This window comes from Rhinopithecus roxellana, chromosome 18 (genome assembly GCF_007565055.1).
Source record: "Rhinopithecus roxellana isolate Shanxi Qingling chromosome 18, ASM756505v1, whole genome shotgun sequence".
In the NCBI taxonomy this organism is placed as follows: domain Eukaryota; kingdom Metazoa; phylum Chordata; class Mammalia; order Primates; family Cercopithecidae; genus Rhinopithecus; species Rhinopithecus roxellana.
The window spans coordinates 43506161-43522807 of NC_044566.1; the positions used below are offsets into that span (position 1 = coordinate 43506161).

The 16647-nt window shown below is 36.4% G+C and overlaps 1 protein-coding gene across 3 annotated transcripts in view; it reads right to left on the minus strand.

Annotated features, from left to right (window-relative positions):
* The window catches only part of FNDC3A (fibronectin type III domain containing 3A), a 221055-nt gene that overhangs the window by 122183 nt on the left and 82225 nt on the right, over nucleotides 1–16647 (minus strand). For all 3 annotated transcript variants that reach the window (XM_010363846.2, XM_010363844.2, XM_030921876.1), the window contains one exon: nucleotides 6167–6242. In XM_010363846.2, the coding sequence (XP_010362148.1) occupies nucleotides 6167–6242 (76 nt within the window). The remainder of the gene's footprint in view (nucleotides 1–6166; nucleotides 6243–16647) is intronic.

Below are 16647 nucleotides of genomic sequence, written 5' to 3' on the forward strand. Positions count from 1 at the left end.
ATTTATTCATTTTAGGGTATCACAGAAGAGAAAAAGTCATACCTGCCTTTCATAAGGAGGGTTTTTAGCTACAACTGTTGTCTATAACAGATCTACTTGCTTGACACATATAAATGCTCAAAAAACATCCGTTTTTTTTTTCTTCTTCACTCACCTTAAACATTTATTGAGAGTCTCTATGTGCTGGGTGCTATGCAAAGCATCAGGGTTACAAACATATGTAAAAATATCTGCTGTCAATTATTTCTGTATGTGTATCTACAGCTAAAAGAGGAGACAAACTAAAGCAAGGGCTTCACAGAACAGATGATAGCTAAAGGAGGAACCAATTTGTCATCAGGAGAGCTAGCTCTACACAGGATTCTTAAGTGTTTACCACATATTCTCTATGAAATATGCTTCTATGACCTTCCTAGTAACCCAAACTTAGAAACCTTGCCTAATTTCCTATTTTTCATAACTCTTCACAAAATAAAACTAAGAAGGGCAGTCTTTAGCACATGCTACAAATACCTATTAATATAAAACCTAAAATTTTCCCCATTCAATAAATTTTTTACATTTCTACATACCAGTTACTAGGCAAAAATACTTAATTTTCACAGTATCTCTCATCGTATAAGACAATCTGTTGACATGCGGTCAAAGCACTTCACCATGAAAACATAAGAACAAGTTAGAAGGTTTCAAATTACCTCTCAATAGAAAAAACCTGAGACAGACTCAAGATAGTATTCATTTCAAAAGTAATCAAGAATTTAAGTTAAAACCAGTGAATAGTGGTTAAAGAAGGGGAAAATAATGAGGTATGGGTTCATATCAGGAAATATAAACAGATCTAACCAATGACCAGAATGGAAAAGCAGCAAAACAGAAGACTACACTTTTAAGATATTTAAGAGTGGTGTCTTATCCAAAAGGACATGAAATAAGGTAAAGAACTAAGGGAAGACAGACATCAAATTCTGAAGAGGACTCAGAAAAAATGGTATGGGCCAACAGAAAATGATCAAATCAAAACAACAATGTAGATATTTTTAATTCTTTTCATTAAAAATATGAAAACTGTATTTTTTGAATAATATAGCTCCAATAATATAGTCCAATAATAATATATTGGACCAGGTGCAATTGTCCATGTCTGTAATCACAGTGCTTTGGGAGGCTGAGACGGCAGGATTGCTTGAGCCCAGGAGTTTGAGAGTATCCTGGGCAACATAGTGAGACATCAACTCTATAAAAAATTAGCCAAGCATGGTGGCACGGACCTGCAGTCCTAACTGCTCAGAAGGCTAAGGCAGGAGGATCACCTGGGCCCAGGAGTATGAGGCTGCAATGAGCTATGGTTGTGCCACTACACTCCAGCCTGGGTGACAGAGAGATCCTGTCTCTTAAAATAAAAACAAAAAACAAATAAATGTGGAAAAGTCCTTGTTTCTGGCCCACAGTGATTCTTCCCCACCCCCCACCTTTTTTTCCCCTTTTTTTAGGGCGAAGGGAAGAAAGAGAAGTTCAGGAGTATATTTGAAAGATTACATGTTATTATTTTATTGACCATTTCTAGATGATGTTGGTAGTAGGAAGACTTTTGGTTCAACAGGTACCACATATTTATACAACAATTCCATATTTTATTGGAATTTAGCAATTCCAATCTCTGTGGTTATTCAAATAAGTCAAGTCATTCTTTCTTTCTGTTGCTTTTGAACACTTTTTCCCTCTGTCTAAAGTACCTTGAGACCCTTTGTCCATCTGGCCAACTGCCACTGTTCTTCGAGAAGCCTCATGTGTCACTTTCTCCTGGAATAAATTTTTCTTTACATGCCACTGAATGTAATTAGTAACCCTCCTTCTATGCTCCCATAACACCCTATGTATATCTCTTTTTATAGTGTAACTGTTAATTTTCCCTTTTTTTCCCCTATGACACTGTTCTTGAATGTCAGGAACTTAGTTTTAGCTTTTCTTTGAATGTCCAGCAACTAGCACAGTATACCTCAGCAGATACTTAGAAAATTCATAGAAAAAAATTAGCAATTTGTCTTTCCAGAATGTATGCTACATAGTAGAAAAAGTACTATATTGAACTCTGCCCATGACTAGCTGTAACTCACAAAATCTGAGCCTCCAATAAAATAATTATGTAGATCTCTAAAGTTCTCCGTGATTCTCAACCTAGTTTTCATTTCTATATATTCTGAACAAGTAATAAAACTACTTTTAAAAGAATGGTCTTTAATTCAAATGCTTATTAATTTACACAGCTCTTATCTCAATTTGTTAGGTTTTAATATAGAGATTTTAATGTTATAGTGGCCGTCAGAGAACAGCTTTCCTAACTTGATGGCCTTAGGGCTATAATGATCTATGTTTCTCTCAGCTTCACTGGTATATGATTTTCTTCCCTCAAGAATTTCTCTTTCTCCTTGTTATTCATAATCTCACTTTTTACCTAGATCCAGAGCTAGTCCACGAAGGGGCTTGCCATATGACAGAAACTAGTGATGGTGAAGTGGAAGAAAATGAACTCCAGAAGTTTTCTTGTCTTCTCTTGCTCAGAGTGAAGGCATATTGATTTTACAAAGAACTTGACTTCAACCCCAGTTCCCTTGCTCACTACTATATTCCTTCTACCCATATTCCATCTTATAGTTTTGGACAGTCAAAAACACAAAGAGGGGAGGGCGTTCTTATTTTCTGTCTAGTTCCCTTTATTCTTTTCTGTGTTTTTAAAGCCTCTACCTAATAATTTTAAAACAGTCTCCAATCTTACAATCTGTCATATGGAGAAAGGAATCTGTTTCCCACTGAAGCAGAGAAATGTGTCCCTGCCTAAAAATATCTTCCCATGGTGGTTAGTTCCTATCACTAAGATACTATTAGTATTATAGGCACATTATAACTTAGGCGTTTGTGGTCCTGATCAAAGGTGTCACTGCCACATATAAAATCAATTTAATTGATTTACAGAGGTGGGGTTTAGAGATTGCAGTTACAAATTAACTTTTGAAATATAAGCTACTTATAATTCAGGGTCTGGTTACCCAATCATAAATAACAGTTTTTGTATTCTGAGTCACACTAAAACAGTAATGAGTATCTTCCTCTGCAAATGTGTTAGAAAAGATCAATGCTGTATTAGTTAAAATGTATCCACCATAAACAATATCTATTGAAAACAACTTGAAAAGCAATGTACAAATAAACCTAGATGTGTGCTCTATTAGAAACTGTACCTCTATGAGGTACACAGAATACAATTATTTTCATAAAAACCTAACTGGCAAGTAAAGACAGGCAATGTTTATCACACTGCTTATAAATTACACTGCCTGGTATATTTAAGTCTACAATATGTGAACTCTTCCTATTTGTGAAATTGTCATAACTGCTGCACAAATTATTTAAATTAACTTAGAGAAATTTTTTTTTAAATTTTACTTTAAGTTCTGGGATACATGTGCACAACATGCAGGTTTGTTACATGGGTAAACACGTGCCATGGTGATTTGCCCCACCCATCAACCCATCTAGGTTTTAAGCCCTGCATGCTTTAGGTATTTGTCCTAATGCTCTCCCTCCCCTTGGCCCCTACCCTCCGACAGGCCCCGGTGTGTGAGGTTCCCCTCCCTGTGTCCATGTGTTCAACTTAGAGAGAAATTTTTAACTCTCAGATATATAAGGTTTAAATATCAGGCTAAAAGTTTTAATTTTAATTACTGAGCTAATTACTTCTCTGAAAAGAGTTAGGTCTATTTCTTCTTTGATTAAACAGACTAGACGGCCTAGGTAAAATGTGGGAAAGACAGGAGGTTTGCCTGGGCTAGACAGTCTTGCTTTACATCAGTTGTCTTTTTTTTTTTTTGAGACGGAGTCTCGCTCTGTCGCCCAGGCTGGAGTGCAGTGGCCGGATCTCAGCTCACTGCAAGCTCCGCCTCCCGGGTTTACGCCATTCTCCTGCCTCAGCCTCCCGAGTAGCTGGGACTACAGGCGCCCGCCACCTCGCCCGGCTAGATTTTTGTATTTTTTTAGTAGAGACGGGGTTTCACCGTGTTAGCCAGGATGGTCTCGATCTCCTGAACTTGTGATCCGCCCGTCTCGGCCTCCCAAAGTGCTGGGATTACAGGCTTGAGCCACCGCGCCCGGCACATCAGTTGTCTTGAAGTAAGTGTTAGAGTCCTTTCACTCTATTCCAGTTTGAAAGATGACAAAGTATACAGACACCTCACCTCTAACGCTCTTTTAAAATTTAGTTTTATTTTGAGACAGGGTCTCCCTTTGCTGCCCAGGCTGGAGTGCACTGGTATGCCCATAGCTCACTGCAGCTTCAAATTCTTGGGCTAAAGCAATCCTCCAACCTTATCTCTTGCATAGTTAGGACGGCAGGCATGCGCCATCATGCCTGACTAAGTTTTAAATTTTTTGTAGAGACAGGGTCTTGTTATGCTGCCCAGTCTGGTCTCGTATTCCCAGTCTCAAGAGGTCCTCCTGCCTTATTCTCTCAAAGCACTGGGATTATAGGTGTGACCCACTGCACTTCTTCCTTTTTTAAACTAAAGCAATAACTATCAGTTAAGTACCCAATATATAGAAAGCCAAAAACTGAAGGGGATACAAAGAAATGTAAGAAATGGTATGTGTCCCCAAAGCGCTTAGACTTTAGTTGGAGAGACTGAATAAAAATTCTATGTTAAATAATACAAAATTTAAATAACTTTAAAAATACAACTAGAAGAAATATTACAAGATGGTGTAGTTATTTGGTAAATGAATGGTGCAATAATTGGTATGATAGGGTTTCACAGGTGATGGGGATCACTTTCTATTAACAATAACACTACAGCACTCACCATCACTTATTGAGTGCCTTATATGTCCCAGGCTGGTTTAAAGTACATTACATGCATATCAGGAACCCTCACAATTATCCTATAAGGTGTACTATTATTGACAGGAATGAGAATTTTACTGATGAGAAATGTACTTACAGAGGGCTGGGTACAGAGGCTCACGTCTGTAATCCCAGCACTTTGGGAGGCTGAGGTGGGTGGATCACCTGAGGTCAGGAGTTCAAGACCAGCCTGGGCAACATGATAAAACCCCATCTCTACTAAAAGTACAACAATTAGCCTGGTGTGGTGGCAGGCGCCTGTAATTCCAGTCACTTGGGAGGCTGAGGCAGGAGAATTGCTTGAACCCAGGAGGCGGAAGTTGCAATGAGCCAAGATTGAGCCACTGCACTCCATCCAGCCTGGGTGACAGAGTAAGACTCTGTCTCAAAAAAACAAAAAACAAAAAACACAGTACTTACAGAGGTTAAGTAACATGTACAAGGTCATCTAGCTAGTAAAACAGCAGAGCTGGGATTTAATCCTAGGTTCTCTCTCTCTAATTCCAAAGCCAGTCACCTTTTTAGTGTTCTCAAATTCACACAGGAAGACGGTTCTCAACTGGAGTCAATTTTGTCCCTCAGGGAATATTTGGGGATATCCAGACTTTTCTATTTGTCATAAATGAAATAGTGAGGGTGAGTGGCTAGTAGGCAGAGGCTAGGAATTGAACTAAACATCCTACAATTCACACAACAGTCCCCCTGACCAAAGAACTGCCTGACTCAAAAGTCAACAGTATTAAGGAAATGTTCACTAAACAAAGACTTTCCAAAAAACCTGTTAAAGGTGGGACTGGAGCTCAGTCTTGAAGCACAGGTAGGATGCGAATTGGGGGGGCGGGAGGAGCAGTGGTGATAAGGGTGAATTCTAGATAAGGGAAACAGAACACATAGCTCAAGATAGCTTCAAAAGACAGTGAATAAGCCTCTTAGAAAAACTGAAGAAAAGCAATTTGAAGGGGAAGTGGGAACAAGACTAAAAAGTTGAAATGATCTTTTTGAAAAACGAAGACACCTGGACTAGATTTGATAAAGATTTCTGAACAGGGAAGAGACATGAACAATATCAAGAATGATCAAAATAATCAGGAAACCAGGGCAAAGAGATTAGTTAGAATGATACTGCAATACTTAAATGCTAAGATATCAGAGTTTATGCTTTTGTGTGGTGGTAGTGAGAAAGAAGGAAGAAACCACAGGCATACACACTACTATGTATCAAAAATTTTTGTGGTTTTTTGGTCTCAAATGATTATTCTCAATTACCATTCTTACCTGTAATGCACTGAAACTGTCCATCTTCTCTTCTTATTGTAAATGCTTCTCCCGGGTTAACTTGTACCAGAATAACCTTAAAAATGAGAGGAAGAAGTATTAATCAAAACAAAAAAAAAAGCAAATCAGAACATAAAAACAGTAACAAAGCAGATGTGAGCTATTTAACCTTATGAAACTGGGAAGGAAAATGGGGATTACACATTTAAGATGCTGGTTTGCTAAAAAAATATTACATCACTTTTCTGGAGGTTAGACTTAAGCCAAAAGTAAAGGGAATAAAAGAAGAAGTGACACACTTTCATTGGAAAGAAAAGTCAATAAACTTCACTCTGAAACAAAGATGGAGTCAAACCACAGAATATTTAGATCATCTAAGCGAGTTTAATCAGTTGCTAAGTATCATGTTTTTCTAAAGATAAAATATAAACTGATAGGTAGAGCATGAGCTGATCATATCTGAATTAGTATTACATCTTAAGTTATATCCAAGAAGGTGTTAAATTAATCCCACCATTTTAAGTAGTCTTCTTTTTATTATAAAGGTAATTCATACCAATTTTACAACATTTGAAAAACAGAGAAAAAACAGAAATCTGCAGAAAAAAGACTAAAGTCCTGCTATCCTAAGATACACACTGTTAACATTCTGATAAATTTATTAGTCTTATTCTGCACAGGATTAATTCCCCCCTAAATTCTGGATATAAGATATTCAATTCTCTATCCTTTTTAAAGTTCAATATTATTCAAAAAAGACTTCGAAGTTATTATTGAAAATATTCCATCAAAAGATTACACCATAAACGACTTAACCATTCCCCTAACTTAAGGAATTTAGGTAGTTTTCAATTTTACCATTATTGTGAACAATGCTGAAATGAGCGTTTTGGTATGTAGTTTTCACCTCTCTGCAGCTACTACTGTTTCCTTGTGATAGATTCCCAAACACAATTTTGGTGTTTGTTGCTAAACTACCTTTTAAAAGGGTTTTACTACTTCACGAGGTAACTCAGGAATGGAAAACCAAACATCATGTGTTCTCACTCATAAATGGGAGCTAGCTAAGCTATGACGATGCAAAGGCATAAGAATGACACAATGGACTTTGGGGATGGGCAGAGGGGACTGTGAAGGATAAAGGACTACAAATTGGGTACAGTATATACTGCTCAGATGATGGGTGCACCCAAATCTCAGAAATCATCACTAAAGAACTTATTCATGTAATCAAACACCACTGTTCCCCAAAAACTTATGGAAATAAAAAGTAACAGAAAGGGTTTTATAATACTACTTTGAATGCCCTCTGATAATCTATGAGAATACCCTTTTACTACATTGTTTGCAACCCTGAAAATTACAGTTTTAAAATCTTTGCTGCCTTGATAGATGAAAATAGGATATTAAAATATGAGTATCCCTTACCCAAAATGCTTGGACCAAAAATGTTTCCGATTTTGGATTTTTTTTTATTAAGGAGTGTGTGTGTGTATGTGTGTGTGTGTGTATATATATATATATATAAAATCAGATATTTTGGGGATAAGACCCAAGTCTAAACACAAAAATCATTTATGTTTCATATATACCTTATACACATAGCATGAAGGTAATTTCATACAATATTTTAAATAATTTTTTGCATAAAACAAAGTTTTTGTGTTTTGATTGCAACCTGTCATATGACCTGTCACGTGAGGTTGGGTGTGGCATTCTCCACTTGTGGCATCATGTTGCTGCTCAGAAAGTTTCCGATTTTGGAGCATTTTGGTTCATCAGATTAGGGATGCCGAACCTGTACTACTGTTTTAATTTACACTTCTTTGTTATGTCTAAGTTTGTTACTAGCTCTTTTGTAAATTACCTGCATGTGTAATCTTGCCTGTTAATCTTTTGGGTTTTTAAGTGGTTTTAATGATTTGTATGAACCCATAATAATATTGTACTATAATATGTTGCAAATATTTTTCTTTTTGTTTTCTCCCTTTTACTTTCTTGTAGCCAATGTTATTTATTGTTTTCCTTTGTGTTATCTTCTACTGCTTCTATATTTAACTTCACCTACAGCTGTGCTGTCCAATGATAGCCAAGAGTCATGTGGCTATCAAGCACCTGAAATGTAGCTAGTTTGTATGGAGATGTGCTCTAAGTGTGAAATAAACACTGGATTTCAAAGGCTAAGTACATCTAGCAGAGAAATTAAGCAAGAGACAGAAATAAAGAGCATCCAAAGAAGAAAAGAAGTCAAATTATCCTTGTTTGCTGACAACATGATCGTATTATACTTAGAAAAACCTAAAGACTCCACCAAAATACTCTTAGAACTGATAAATTTAGTAAAGGTGTAGGACACAAAATCAACATACAAAAATCAGTAGTATTAGCTGGGCATGGTGGCTTATGCCTGTAATCACAATACTTTGGGAGGCTGAGGTGGGAGGATTGCTTGAACTTAGGAGATTGAGACCAGCTTGGGCAATATAGCAAGACCCCACCTGCAATTAAATAATAATCATTATTTTTAAAACTCAGTAGTGTTTCTACATATGAACAACAATCAATATGAAAAAGAAATCAAGAAGGCAACCTAATTTATAATAGCTACAAAAAAAAAAAAAAAAAAACCTAGGAATAAATTTAACCTAAGAAGTGAAAGATCTCTATGAGGCAAACTACAAAACTATAAAACGGCATGGTGCTAGAATAAAAACAGACATAGAGATCAATAGAACAGAACAGAGAACCCAGAAATAAATCTATGCACTTACAGCCAATTCATTCTTTTTTTTTAACTTTTTAACTCTTACTTTTTTTCTATCTTTTCACTTAGCCTTGACATGAAACTCAATAACGAATTCATTTTCATCAAAGGAATCAAGAACATACAGTGGGGAAAGAACAGTCTTTTTAGTACATAGTGCTCAGAAAACTGGTTTTCTATTAGGCAGAAGAATGAAACTAGAGTCCCGTATTTCAACATATACAAAATCAGTTCAAAATGGCTTAAAGATTTAAATGTAAGACCTAAAAATACAAAACTCCTAGAAAAAACATTGGGAAAATACTAAAGGACCATGGTCTGGGCAAATATTCTTTTGTGTAACACTTCAAAAGCACAGGCAACAAAAGCAAAAATAAAATGGGATTATGTCAAGCTAAAAAGCTTTTGCACGGCAAAGGAAAAGGAAACAATCAACAAGGCAGCTGGACATGGTAGCTCACACCTATAATCTAAGCACTTTGGGAAGCTGAGGCAGGGGACTCACCTGACCCTAGGAGTTTGAGACCAGCCTGGGCAACATAGTGAGACCCCATCTTAAAAACAAATAGAAACAAAACAAAGAGACAACCCATAGAATAGGAGAAAATATCTGCAAACTTTCTATCTGGCCAGGCATTAATAACCGGAATATGTAAGGCTCTCAAATGACTCAATAGCAAAAATAAATAAATAAAATAAAATAAATTCAGATTTAAAAATAGGCAAAAGATCTGAGTAGACATTTCTCAAAAAAGGACATACAAATGGCCAACAGGTATATGAAAAAAATGCTCAACATCACTAATCATCAGGGAAATGCAAATCAAAACCAAAATGAGATATTATCTTAACCCAGTCAGAATGGCTATTACAAAAATGTCAAAAAATAACAGATGTGGGGAGGACGCAGAGAAAGGAGAATGCTCTTACATGTTGGTAGGAATGTAAATTATTATAGCCATTATGGAAAACAGTATGGAGGTTCCTCAAAACACAAACAACAGAACTACTGTATGACCCAGCAATCACACTTTTGATTTCCAAAAGAAAGGAAATCAGTATATCAAAGAGATATTTGTATTCCCATGTTTATTGCAGCACTATTCACAATAGCCAAGATATGGAATCAACCCAAGTGTCCATCAATGGATGAATGGATAAAGAAAATGTGGTATATATACACAATGAAATATTTTTCACTCATGAAAAAGAACAAAATCCTACCTGGGGAACAGTGGCTCACTCCTGTAATCCTAGCACTTTGGGAGGCTGAGGTGGAAAGACTGGTTGAGCTCAGGAGTTCAACCTGCTCAGGCCAGCTTGGGCAACAGAGTGAGACCTCATCTCTACAAAAAAATTAAAAAAAAAAAAAAAAAAAAAAAAAACCGGCATGGGGGCACATGCCTGTAGTTCCAGCTACTTGGGTGGCTTAGGCAGGAAGAATGCTTGAGCTCAGGAAGTCAAGACTGTAGTGAGCTACGACAGCACCACTGCACTCCAACCTGGGCAATAAAGTGAGACCCTGTCTCAAAAAAAAAAGAAAAAAACAAAAGAAAAAAAAGAAATCCTGTCATCTGCAGCAAAACGGATGGAAATTGAGGTCATTATGTTCAGTAAAATAAGCTAGGCATAGAAACATAAATATCGCATGTTCTCACTCATACGTGGGAGCTAAAAAAGTGGAACTAACGGACGTAGAGAATAGAATCGTGATTGATGGAGGCTGGGAAGGTGGGTGTGAGATTGAGAAGAAATCAGTTAATAGGTACAAAATTACAGTTAGATAGAAATAATACGTTCTAGTATTTGATAGTAAATCACTTATAGTTACTACTTTGTTACGTATTTAAAAGTAGCTAGAAGAATTGTCGTGTTTCCAAAACAAAGATAAATGTTTGAGATGACAGATATCCCAATTATCCTGATTTGATCATTGGACATTGTATACATGTATCAAAATATCACATGTATCTTTAAAAATACATTAAAAACCCTAAGGCTTAGTATTAAAAAACTCTGGTACTTCATATTTTTGTATCGATTACATGTTGAAACAATATTTTGGACATACTGGGTTAAAACATTATAATTAATTTTTCCTGTTTTTAGTTTTTTAATATGGCTACTAAAAAATTTAACACTACTTATTAGCTGGGCATGGTGGCAGGCGCCTATCACCCCAGCTACTCGGGAGGCTGAGGCAGGAGAATTGCTTGAACCCAGGAGGCGGAGATTGCAATGAGCCGAGATCATGCCATTGTACTCCAGCCTAGGTGATAGTGCGAGACTCTGTCTCAAAAAAAAAAAATAAATAAAAATAAATTAAAAAAAAAAAACACTACTCATGTGGCTTGCATTATATTTCTATTAGGCAACACTGATCCAAAGGTTTGGTAAGTACTAGTTCCATTTTTCCTAGTTTTTATATAATTTAATTGCTTATATTTATTTCTTTGATGTATCTAAAATTTATCTGGAAGACTCAAAAGTATTTTTTTCCCTTGAGAGTTAACCAATACAATTTGCTAAATTTAGGATACCTTCTTCTGCTTATAATATACTATTTTGGCCTATCTCACTCATACTAGCATCTGCTCTAGCAAAAGTATCGTTGGAAATATGTTTTAATAATTTCAAGCAGTGTAACTTTGGATTTCTGATGGTGTACCTCAATTATTACTCCTCTTGTCAAACGCTTCTTTGATATTGACTGGTGAGAGAAGTGCTATAATAGGGGCAGTAAAATACTATCAAAGCACTGAAGATTGAATATGTAAATTAGTCTGTTACCTGAGCACTTGTGTGTACGTGTATGTATGTTTGTATGTTTAATGCCTTTTTAGAGTATGTAAAATTTAAGCTGAGTCTTGAAGACTCATTAGGAACTGGCTAGGCAAGAAGAGTGGGAAGACCTAGAGAAGAATAAGTGCAAAGCACAAGGACTGGAAATGACATGAAATTTACTGTGTTCAATAAACCAAAAGAAATTCTGGAGTTCTATATGGTTGGAACATGGGGATGGGGGAACACAGGGGAAGGGGTGAGAAATATAGTAAGCAGTAGATAGGAACCAGGTTACGAAGGGCCTTGTGAGCCATTTTAAGGACAATGAAGAGTTTTACTTAAGCAGGGGAGTACCACAGAGGATTAACTCAGGAGGCCACCGTCATCTAGGTAGGTTCCTTTAAAGATATTAATTTCTACTTTTAACTTGTATCATTTCCTTTGCTCTCCTTAGGCTTACTTTGTTGTTTTTTCTAATCTTTTCAGTTGAATACTCATTTCATTCTCTTCTTAATAATACCTACATTTAAGATTATGAGTTTTACTTAAATCAGCTTAACAATGTAGAGTATTTTCAGTACTTTTTTTTTTAACTTTTATTTTAGGTTCAGGGTACATGTGCTGGTTTGTTACATAAGTAAACTGATGTCATGGGGGTTTGTTGTACATATTATTTTGCGACCCAGGTACTAAACCTAGTACCCAATAGTTATTTTTTTTCTTCTCCTCTTCGTCCTCCCACCCTCCACCTTCAGGTAAGCCTCAGTGTCTGTTGTTCCCCTCTTTATGTCCATGTGTTCTCATCATTTAGCTCCTACTTATAAGTGAGAACATGTGGTATTTGTTTTCTGTTCCTGCATTAGTTTTCTAAGGATAATGGCCTCCAGCTCCATCCATGACCCTGCAAAGGACACAATCTCATTCCTTTTTATGGCTGCACAGTATTCCATGGTGTATATGTACCACATTTTCTTTATCCAGTCTGCCACTGAGAGGCATTTAGGTTGATTCCATGTCTTGGCTATTGTGAATAGTGTGGAAACGAACGGATGCATGCATGCGTCTTCCTGACATAACAGAACAATTCATATTCTTTTGGGCATATATCCAGTAATGGGATTGCTGGGTCAAAAGGTAATTCTTTTTTCAGCCCTTTGAGGAATCACTACAATGGTTGATTTTACAATGGTTGATTCATCACTACTTTTTAGATTTTCTGCTATTTTGTTCTTGATCTTTGCGATCAGGTAACTGTTTATTTTTATTTTTTTTTTTATAGACGTGTATCACTCTGTTTCCTAGGCTGGAGTACAATGGTGCCATCACAGTTCACTGCAGCCTTGACCTCCCAGGCTCAATCTATTCTCCCATCATTGCCTCTAGGGTAGCTGGGACTACAGGTGTGCACCACCACGCCTGGCTAAATTGTGTGTGTGTGTGTGTGTGTGTGTGTGTGTACATAATTTTTTTTTTTTTAATAAAGATGGGGTTTTGCAATGTTGCCTAGGCTGGTCTCAAACTCCTGGCCTCAAGTGATCCACCCACCTTGGCCTCCCAAAGTGCTGGGATTACAGGAGAGCCACCATGCTTGGCCTGTAAAACATACTTAAAATTCTGAAAGTAGGCTGAAGGATGCTCCTTTTGCTTTTATTTCCTACACATTTTTAATGATTCTAACAAATCTATGGTTCTTAAAATTTTTAAACCATTCCATCTTTTCCACCTTTTTTCTAATTAGTGATAAAATTTTATAGTGGTGGTGAATTACTGTAGGATGTTACTTGAGACCAGCATGGAGATAAAGCACAAGAGTTCTTAACCTGGGGGTCACAGATGGGAAGGGTTTGTAAACAACCCAGATTGGTATATAAAACTTTCTGTAGATATTACAATTTCTGAGCACTGTTTTCATCAGATTTTTAGAGGCCCAAGACCCAAAGTAGATTAAGAACTATTAGGACAGAGGAAATCAAGAAGAAATGATTGAATTAACCCATTTATGCCAGAGGTTGTAAGGCTTCTTTTTGAAAAATCAGAACTTGGTGATGACCTTGAGCAGTAGGATATAAATAACTCCCACAAGCTTAGCGTTCCAATAATGGTACACTAGGCATAAATGGGTTAATAAAATAAATCATGGCTAAACTACCTAAATATCTTTGCTTTACATCCACTTTACCCTATGGATACAAGGAGTCCTCAAAATTCTGTATTTTGACCAAGCTATTAATACTTGTTGCTGAGGTTATCCAGGCAGAATGCCAAACCAACAATCTGCTCAAAATGAGAAGGATAAAGAGGGAAATTAGAGAGGGAATTAAGAAATGCAAAAGACACTGCTCTAATGTTATTAGTTGATAGACAAATCAGAGATATTTAAAGAATAAATGTAAGCACATCTTACATATCCTTACATATCCTTGAATAAAGAAAATATTATAATTAAAATCTACAATAACCCAAAAGCTATTTTTTTTAAACTAAAAATTTTCAGTTCTTCCCTCATCTGACCTTTTAGCAGAATAGCCAATTGACAGCATTGTACAATCCTTTGGCTTTCCAGGTTACAATTTATTACTTCTTTACCCATCTCATCATGTCTGTTATAAGCCAGTCTAGTCCAGCCACACATTCCTTCCTGCCTCTACACTTTTGTCCATAAAGTCTTCTCTGGGGTAATTTAAAAAATAGACTGTTTTATGAATAAACATGCCAAAAATATACAGATGTAAAACAATGCTATTCTCATATGAATGGGTTTGGTGGAGGGGCAAAAAGGAACAGTCATTATGATATAAGCTTTGAGGGCAGTGGGCGGAAAGGAGAGGGATAGCATTAGGAGAAATACCTAATGCAGATGACGAGTTGATGGGTGCAGCAAATCACCATGGCACGTGTATATCTATGTAACAAACCTGCACGTTCTGCACATGTATCCCAGAACTTAAAAGTATATATTTTTCAAAAATGTTGTTTAAAAATAATAATAATATAAGCTTTGAAGTACCTCTGATCTCAACTTTCAATGTGCTTCACCATTTAATAGCTATTTTTAACTTTGGGTATGTTACTTAAGTCTTTGTCGCCTAGTCTGAAAACGGAGATCTATAATGATTTTGCCACAGGGCTGTTGAAGGATTAACAGATATTATACACGTAAAACATATAGCACAGTGTGACATACACAGTAGGCAGCAGTAAGTGAAGCCTACTATATATTTCTTCAATAAGTGTTTCTTGGGCACCATAAATGCCAGATACTCTTTAGGTTATCCAGCAATTAACTATATGGTTGAGAGATCTATTCTAGAGGACTCAGAAGTACTAAAACTACTTTTTTCTATATTGCCTTGAGAGTTTAGTTCAGAAGTCACAAATGAAAAAGTCTTACTATTTTATTCTTTGTCTCTGACTCAAAATCTTATCTACTATGCTTGGCTCCAAATGACTATTTTAATAACCAAAATGAATATAGGAATACAGTTTTTTTAAGAATTTTCAAAGGTATTTAAAATTTGGCATTTTCCTACTCATCCAACCAGATCTGCCAATTGAACTGACAGACCTCTGAAAGAACAAAGAATTTTGTCACTGAGATATCCAAAACAATGTACTATAGTACTTATTATACACTCAAAAAATATTTTTTGAGTAGAAGAATAAGCAAATGAATAACATTTGTTTAGCATAAACTTGAATGTTTTTAGAACTCTATCATACTGACCAGACAACTTTAAATCATTTTTATAAGCTGCTTGGCCTTGTACTCTAATTTTAGTATTTCTTATAAATGTCTAAGAAAATAAATTTTTTACAAATGAAGAATGACTCTTATATTTTACTATGTATTAAGCTATCAAACTGGGATACAGTCATGGAAATACACAATGTAAATGAAACAAGAGTAAAAGGTACCCTCTGTCCCCTTATTCAAGTCCAGAAACCATCATGTTCAATCATAAAACCATTATGTTTATCTTTCCAGAAGTTTACTATGCACACAGAAATACCAGCCTCCCCTAATACACACCATTTTCTTTAAACACAAGATCTTACTAGACATATATATTCAGCAAAAATTCACTGAAATCCAACAATGTAGTATATCTTGTTCTAGGCTGATATAGGTGAACAAGATAAGAACAACCCATCCCCTTTTGGATGATACATTCTGATGGAAGAGTGGCAATAAACAGACAAACAGGTATGTACCATACATTAGGAAGTATGGTTACACTGGTGGTCCCCAGTGAATCACACCTCTTGGTATTACATATTGTATAGTCCTCAATACTAACTCTGGGCTTGGCCATGTGACTTGGTTTTCATAAGCACTTAGATACTGGGCCCTGTGACTCTTGGAAAGTTCCCTCCTGGGTTCCTGAGCTACCATGTAAAGAGGGTTCAGATACTCTGCTGAAGATCCCACAAAGATGGGGAGAGAGAGCTGCCTGACCAGCCCATTGCAGGTTTTCAGCTCCTGTTGACTCTGTATGTCTTTAAGTAGGTGAGTAACTCTAGGCAAGACCAGTGGAAAGACTGCTCAGTTGAGCTCTGCTCAGAGAGCAGAAATGGAACAAATAAATGGTTGTTGATTTGAGGCACTAAGTTTTGAGTTGGTTTGTTACACAATGATAGATAACTGAATCAGGAATTGAAAAGTATGATGAATTTTTCACTCATACAACTTTCCAAAGGAGTATACAGACCTACTCATTCATTATAACATATCGTAAGCAGACACAGAAGGTCTCCAGGGACTACAGGAATTTAATAAACATGAACAGTCAGCTTGCTTTATAGCCTCCTGCCTTGCAACCTGTTTTTTTCCCAAACCCTGTATGTTTTTTTTTTTTTTTTTTTTTTTTTTTTTTTTTTTTTTTTTTTGAGACGGAGTCTCGCTCTGTCGCCCAGGCTGGAGTGCAGTGGCGCG